At 36.5% G+C, this 8,688-nt stretch overlaps 1 protein-coding gene across 1 annotated transcript; it reads right to left on the reverse strand.

Annotated features, from left to right (window-relative positions):
• Window positions 1–1,340: 1,340 nt before the first annotated feature.
• Window positions 1,341–5,587, reverse strand: LOC141439390 (UDP-glucosyltransferase 2-like). Its single transcript, XM_074103674.1, has 6 exons — window positions 5,418–5,587; window positions 4,453–4,650; window positions 4,000–4,222; window positions 3,064–3,283; window positions 2,076–2,292; window positions 1,341–1,608 (listed from the first exon to the last, which is right to left on the reverse strand). The coding sequence occupies exons 1-6, from the start codon at window positions 5,585–5,587 to the stop codon at window positions 1,341–1,343; spliced, it is 1,296 nt and encodes a 431-aa protein (XP_073959775.1).
• Window positions 5,588–8,688: the final 3,101 nt, after the last annotated feature.

Raw genomic sequence — 8,688 nt, forward strand, 5'->3', positions numbered from 1 at the left:
TGATAGTTTTATTGCTATGCTATATATATATTAATACATAGAGTTTAGACTATTAATATTATAATTTTGTTTATTCATAGACAGCTACTAGCTACATTTCTAAAACTGACGATGATTTATTTAGTACTCGATTAAAGAAGTAAATAAATACTAAAATAAAACTAGATGAAATGTACCTCTAACAGTACAAAAGACAGATATAGGAATGCTGATAAGTAACTAAATATTAGTTTAATTATGCTCAGATTCGAAAAACATATAATTTTAATTGTAAATAATGCATGTAAAATATTATATACACAATTAGCGACTAAAATCTTATTAATTCACTGAAAACTTTTAAGTTCCTTACCTACACACGTATTATGTACATAAAATATTTTTTATTCTTTTTATAACAACGAATAGTTAGACCCTTGATTCCTTTGTACAACTAAAGACAAAAATCTTTCCTCAATCTTCCGGAACTAGCCTATTGTGAGTTGGTGACATAAATAAATGTTTGTGTTCCAGTCATGCATTTTATTTGCATTTTTTTACTGTAATAGAGGCAGACCGAAGAGGAGATGGAGGACGACTTAGATGCCTATGTGTGGGATGGCGGGAGCTCACCTTTGATAGGCAGGAGTGGAGCAAGAGAGGAGAGGCCTTTGCCCAGCAGTGGGAACCAAAAATAGGCTAATAAAAAAAAATTGGTGTGAATTGACTTTACAATTCTTGATTTATCAAAATAATACCACCGGTTTCGGAAATCTTCGCTCAAAATTAGGACCCTATTCTTCTTCTTCAATTTAAGAGCTACGCTCTTGTCGGTGGAGTAATTGCCACTTCGCACGGTATGCGGCCGGCTGTTTGACTTCCTAATACGACACAACACCCACTCTCTCCGTCACCTGGTCAAAATTAAGAAGGTCAAAAGAATTAGGCTATCGCGCGCTGTTCCTTCGGGAACTGTGCATTTTTCCGGGATAAAAAGTAGCCTACATATGGCACTACTGTACTGTGTACTGTGGCCCAAAAACTATCTTTATGCCAAAAAGGACGTCAATCTGTCGCTCGCCGTTTCGACGTGAAAGAGGGACAAACATACAAACGCAAACACACACTTTCATATCTAAATATTAGTATGGATTTAATTTCTATTCAATCATCATCATCATCATCCCAGCCTATATACGTCCCACTGCAGGGCACAGGCCTCCCCTCAGAATGAGAGGGCTTGGGCCATAGTTCCCACGCGGGCCCAGTGCGGATTGGGAACTTTCTATTCAATGGAAAGTATTTATTCACCCGAACCTCTATCAGGACTAAATAAAACCAATACCAAAATTACTAATAATTTAATTTAACTTTTTAGAACTACAGACTATTTTTTTTGTACACTGATACTTTTTAACTAGATATACAAACACTGAAACAACAGCTACAATATATAAAACTACATCCAGAAACATTTTCTGGTACCAGGGCATCATGGATGCGGGGGAGCGCAAATGTGGCGCTCCGCCTGTTTTGATGACGTGCTCTACCCAATGGACCAACTCCTTGCCGGGAGATACTGGACGGTCGTGGTATATCTGAGAGAGTTCCATGGCCTGTTGTTTATACCTGCAGAAAGATTTTTTTAATTTTATTGCTTGTGAAGACATATAAAGCTTCTTCTAGCTAAAATAACAATCAAAAAAACTGAATCACTCACCAGAACCCTTTCGTGATCAATTTTACTAGGGGTATGATGTCTTTGGTAGATGGGATGTCAACATGACATTTAGCACAAGCGTTCTACCATGGTACGCAATTCAGTTTCTTTGACTGTACCTATATCAACGAGTTAATTTTCAACACATAGTTCATATCGGTAACTGATCCCATCAGAATGGTGCGTCAAATATTTGTAATAGGAAAAGATAGGGACAAAATGACTTGAATCACACTGAATGCCCGCTGAAATTAAGAGCTGAAGTCGATATGTTAACATTAAAACGTAATTTATGTGAGTAAATTTCGTAAATTATATATTGCTTTACTTTACAAAAATTTGACCGTTTTTAAAGAAATATCATTAAAGCACTTACGAGGGATGTCTGATTTTTTGGATCGCGAGTCTCAAGTCTTCTACCAAATTTAAAGTTAAATCAACTTTGACGGTACGTCCAGATATGACATCCCTGTTCACATTGATGAATTGGTCGAAGTATAGGGGTATTCCGATGGTTGGTACTCCGAAATGAATGGATTCAAGGGTAGAGAGCAGACCACCGTGTGAGATGAAGAATTTACATTTCGGGTGAGCTGAAAAGAAAAAAAAGAAATTTCATAACATTGCGTAAAATTCGCATAAAGCATAAATTATTGCGAAAACATTCGCTCGTCATTTGTTTATTATTAAGACACAGCTGAAAGTAGATTTCTCTGTCAACGTTTATAATCTTACTCCAAGTGCCTCTCCAACTAGTAAAGGTTGACAATCAGCTCCGCGTGTCTGATTCGGTCTTTTGCCAGTTTGCAGCGGCGCTTTTTATTTCCCGTCCATTCCCGGGTATTAGCGTTTACAGTGCGTTTACATAATAATCTTATCATATGTAATAACTTTAAATTAACATTATTTATGCATTTATTTATGTGTTTCGGGAACAAAACAGTTCTAAAAATCATGATCAAATTCACAATGTGGGGTTTTTTGGACGTCAAAAATCGATTTTGCTTGATCTTACCACAAAGACGTTACCTGGGAAAACGCATTTTTTTTGAGTTTTCATGTATTATTCGTGTGTAATGAGATGGGACATTTCGTACACAAAACCAGAATGTAACCTAGCTGACGAAACATTGTACTTGCAAATTCATAATCATTCGTATCAGCTTTAGTGTCGTAATAGAAGGTCGTAAAGGACTTTTAAACGCCATCTTTCGTTTTTGAAATGAAATGAAACGGAAGGAAATTAAGTGAAATAGTTTATTTTGCTTTAAGCACGATGATTTTGCTTTAGTCAGTAATATGGTTTAGTGATGACTAATAAATTTTGAAGTAAATATGTACCTATACATTTATTGCCAACTTACATAGTATACTTTGTTGTGGAGCCCATGGCACAATATGTACATTTTTAGGTACATTAAGCAGTTTATCCTCGTATTTCCACATCACGGTTTCCTTCAAGCTTCCAAATAAATCTAGCAAGGCCTTTGTAACGTGTTCCGGTATATCCTTACTTCTCCAAAGAGAGCCCATGCTGAAGTAAATGAAACCATGCTGGGCGTTATCCAGAATAGTTTTGATTTCCTGTAAAATTATTTAATCACTTAAATCCTTTCATCACAAAATACCTACTTCCCGAAAAAATCTATCATTGATTCCAATTTTAGATCTAAACAAAATATTTTTCATTTCATAACGAATCATGATGATCTAATAACTTGCTATGATGATCTAATATATTTTGGCATGGAGAGATCAATTTGTTATCTTTTTTTTGGCTTGTCGTTATTTTCTTTCTTCAGAAATACACATATTTGACAAGATTAAAACAATATGCATACATACAAGAGAACGAGAAATGTTTCCTTATAACTAAAAAAAATATTTAACTCACGATAATGGAAACTCTTCAGATTTTTTTATTTAAGTATTTATATAAATTTATTCCTATCAAAAAGCAAACACCTCAATCTGTATGAAAACCAACAGTGTCACTTTTTTATATCTACTGTGACGTCTCAAGAGCGAATTAGCGATGTGAATTCCCCGATGTCCGCCCAAAATCGATTCAAATGCGCCGCCCGCCCTCGCCGTGTGGCTCGAGTCAGTCACTAGTTATGATTTAGTCATTTAGCGGTCAGTCTTTGTATGGGGCCAACCTCGACGTTTGGTCGGGGTTCGGACACGCGAAGTAGATGCATTTGCGTAATCTAGTGTAATCTATATCTGTGTGTTCTAACATGACGATATTTTAAGGACAACCGTGTGAATTTCGATGAAAGGCAACAAGCTTAACTTACAGTTGGTACAGGTTTGGTAGGAGTTTCGATGTGGTATCCTCCGATGAATTTAAAGTTCTGAGGAACGCTAGTAATACGCCCATTGCCAACATAATCGTTAGACAGAACTAGCGATGCGTTGTAAATGAGAGCATCATAATCTGGCAGTGGCTTGTTTTTCTTTGCCATCAATGGTCCGAAGAATTCGTAGTAAAAACCTCTTTCTAGCGGCAAAGTCTTGTACCTGTAAGATATTAATAAGGTTATTACGATGTCTCAGTTATTTTGCAGTATCTAATAATGGTCAATGTCATAAAAAAAATGTGGGAATCAAACCAGAGGACGCCCGTTTAAATATAAGTATAAAATTTGACAAGCAGCATTTTGACGGAAACGAGTGACTGTGGTGGCGGAAAGAAAGGAGGCCTTTGCGCAGAAGGACATGAATTAGGTTTAACAAAAATAATTATTTACCACTTCATGAATTGCCACTTTATTTGCGACCATACTTTTTTAACACGTGTACCAACAGAGTGGTGTGGAGGAATATCTGACGTGAGGTAGTCAAAAGCATATGCAGGGTTAGTGGTTTCGTCGATCAAACGTAGTGTTTGCCAGTGAGATCCCATTGAATATTCCCAAATCATAGGGCAGTCATAATAAGCAGCCAAACTGTAAAGAAAAGAAAGGTTAAAATGAATCAGCCATTTGTAATCATTGAAAGTCTTCTAGGCTGAAACCAAACGAGCGTATTTTTTGAGTTGTAAGTCGCGTATTTTTGTTTGCGTAATTTTGGTTTCATACAATGTGTACGACTCATTTTGAATCACCGTGTGGCACAAACTGGATTTTTGTATAAAACCGAATGCAGCTGACATTACGCGACTCACAACCCAAAAAACAAATACACACCTTTGGCTTCATCCTTATTGTACATTTTCAAAAATTCTGTACCCAAGAACTACGACTCATAGCACAGAATCATTATGGTGAAGCTAGGTTTTGATGAAGTCAGTATTGACTGCCAGTACTGGCAGCCAGCGTTGGCTTGTTATTGGCCTCGTATAAACAGTTTTTTAAGACAAGCCAGAGCTGGCTGCTGGCAGCCATTGGCTGGAATAGAGCGCCGGCCTATTTTTCAAGCCCACAAGCCATAATCCAGGGATCAAATGATTCCAGTTGGTCTCATATAAACAACAAGGGCTAGACGCTGGCTTGTCTGGAAACTGGCGTCAGCGTTACGTTGTTCATCGAAACCTTGAATTAGATAGACTTTAGGCGTTGGAAAATATTCAGACAAATTGCCGGCCATTATCACTGTGATAGATGCCAGCACAAAGTCAAAATCAGGTGCAGTTTAAAAAAAAGACTACAGTCATGTTTGCGTAAACCTAGTACTAACTAAAATGTTACAAATCTGAACAGTTACATATACTCACGCTGCATATATTTCAGATTCAACAAAATCACAAATAACAACATCGAATGTTACACTGGGATCATTCAAAAGCGCCAGCATTTGTTTGTTTTCAAAAGTAGCTATTCCTACTTCTACGCTACTTATTTGAAGGTATTCGATTTCGCCATCTTCATCGAGTGGGTGAGACATTAGATAGCTGATATTCAATGAATCATCCTCTGCGATTAAATTTAGATGAGTGTCACTCAGATCAACTTGCCGAAATTATTACTAGAAATATCTTTCACAGGATACGCAGATACGTAGGTCACCTAAAAAGAAAATAAACTTTACTGCTCCCTTCGGACTGAATGTTGATTGTAATGTAGGTCATCTGGCAACTCCGTCGTTGCACCAAATTATGAGATGGCAATCTATTTCATATTTAGATTTGTCTACAATACAATGACTCTTTATTGTACACCAGAAAAAGTAAGCGATACAGAAAACAGGTACACAGAGAGAAAATCTACCGATCTATCTATCTAGTCTACTTTCTTTGATAAGATAATAATTGAAAATACAAACTGAAATATAGATGCACAGAAAAAACAAGAAAATAAGACCATCACTGGGAATCGAACCCAGGTCCTCGGTATTCCGTACCGCGTGCTATACCGCTACACCACTGATGGTCAACGGTACCGACACGAATTTCCCTATGCATCTCATATCTCAGCTTGTGTTTCTTACTTAGTCACTTAAGCAGCGACGCTAGCGGGTAGACGGGATGACCGTAAAAGTAAAAATTTGGAATTGAAATAAAAAATACAAAAAGATTCCAAAAAACCAATCTTAAGATAATAATATTCCCAATCGTCGATGATACTGCATTGCCATTGCCACGTAACCAACACTGGCTTATGCTACATGCTAGGAGAGCTTTAAAATTAAATGTCTCTATGTTTATACCAGCCGCGAAATCTCACACACACACAAACATCACGCCTGTTCCCAAATGGGGTAGGCAGAGCACACGAAACGTTACCGCTTCGGAGCCTTTTAGCAATTTAAAGTTTGACAAAAACGGTACAATACGAGTAGTGACGGGGTGCTAGCCTGTCGCCTACAGTATACCTTAAAATGAAATCCCAATTTTCCACTTTTTGTAGGTTATGCGACATTAAAAATTGTTATAGGTACGCGGCATTGCAGAGGTATCATCGACGCAATGTTATTCCAGCAATACAAAAGTCTTTATTGCAAATATTTTATCAGTAATAACTCAAAGGAATTATGTACAAATACACATTAAATCTTAACTGCAGTTATCCCAAGAAAATGCTATTCTCTTATCACTTCCTCACAACGATCAGTAAACAAACTTTATCGTTCGCCACAACATAACCTTGAACACTGTCCGGTAATTACAGCTAACCTCGTGTCCAGCGTTGATCAAATGCCGTACATAACCTACACCAAGTATGTTTAAACTCCTTATTGGTATCGGAGCTAACAATAGTATTTTATACGCAAAAGCGCGCCATGCTAAACTCAGCACTAACAATATTGACTTTAGATTCATTATAAACTAGGAACTTATAATCAATTCGAAGCAATGAGAATTACTATTTTTCCGTCGTAGTGGAAAAACGATGCACAACTGACTGAGCTCCTGAAAAACTACAATGGTATATAAATCAAATCTTAAATCACGCGTGCGTAATTTGACAATGCTACACATATGTTTTCTACGTGTTTGATAAGATTGTATACTATATCAAAACCATAAAACACCGGCGTGATATCATTAAAATATTTATCAATGTTTACATGACATTGCTTTGTTTTTCGTTTCCGCGTCAATTAAAATTAGACGCTTCACTGGCAGCACCACAACTTTTTCAAATTAACTTGCCTTTTTTGAGTGCAGTGTATCAAGTCTTTATATTCTATCAGTTGGCAAAAGTTTTCCAGCCTTTTGAATCCAACATCTACCAAGCTACTGACAATTTAAGTCACTGTGATCACGAAATAGTTTCACTTTAAATTTGATTAACTCATTGAAGTTTTTCAACAAATTACAAAATACTTTGACTACCTCTACACTGTTTAATAATAAAAAAATACTGTGTGGTTAATGCATTAGTAAACAACAACTTAATTCATAAATAACACTATTATCGAAGCACAAAGCGTACGCTATACTGTATCAGAAATATGAGTGTACCGGGCGTCACTCAGGGTGATCAATTTTCGATTTTCTGGTTACCACTTGTCGGATGTAGGGCCCTGATGTTCCAGTCCAGATGTCGACACGATTTTCTAGAGACATGACTGACATCCGACACGAAACAGATCCGACACCCGACATGTGGGAACGGGCTCTAAGTTTTTAATAGTGCAAACGTTAATAATAAAACAAACATTGTTACTCTCAAAGAGAATAACAACATGTTTTGACAGACAGTTGAATTCCCCAGCAGATAACTGAAAATCCAATTCAAAACACTGGTAATGTTGAGTCAACTCAACAAATCTGACAGATATGGAACTTTAAACTATTGAGGTGACAAGGTGGAAACAAAAAACAATCGTGGAATATGCAGCACGTGTTATTAGGCTTTTGGTTTATTATATGCTAGTGTTATCCCGTAGCTATGTTACTGCGAGTACTGCCTTTTCGCAACGTAACGTTTGGCAACCTGTTTCATTTCGCAAGTTTTCATTTCGCAAACTCTAAAACTGTAAACATTTAAGGATTTATTTCAGGGCCATCGTGTAGAACCCTTTAGGTTAGGTTAGGTTAGTTTTATAAAAATCCTGAAATATTTACAGGTTCAGAAATATTAAACAGTTGGGAAATGAAAAGTTGCGAAATGAAACAGGTTGCCAAACGTTATTCGCCGAAACATTAGTAAACCAGGTTTCTGTCCAAGAAAGACAAAAAATGCTGAAGCTTTATTTCGACAAAGATTCAAAACTTCTGTGTAAGAACACGACTTGGCATTTACAAATTCTATAATGTACAGCGTTAAAATTGTTTACTATTAAGTTAGGACTGTTCTTTTTTTTTTTATTTATGTAATTTTGATTGTGTGTGTTTGCAGTAACAAATAAACGTTTTTATCTATCTATCTATCTATCTTAAATTGACTTTTTGTCACGTTATCAAGAGTCAATGACGTCCGTAGTGCGTTTTTAGAACAGTAACCAAAAAAAACGAAAAAATACTTCGATTTGTTTTGCCGCTCGACAGATACGCAGTAGGTATAACTACAAGATATATACATTATACAGGTTTCACATAA

This window comes from Choristoneura fumiferana, chromosome 20 (genome assembly GCF_025370935.1).
Source record: "Choristoneura fumiferana chromosome 20, NRCan_CFum_1, whole genome shotgun sequence".
Classification (NCBI taxonomy): Eukaryota; Metazoa; Arthropoda; class Insecta; order Lepidoptera; family Tortricidae; genus Choristoneura; species Choristoneura fumiferana.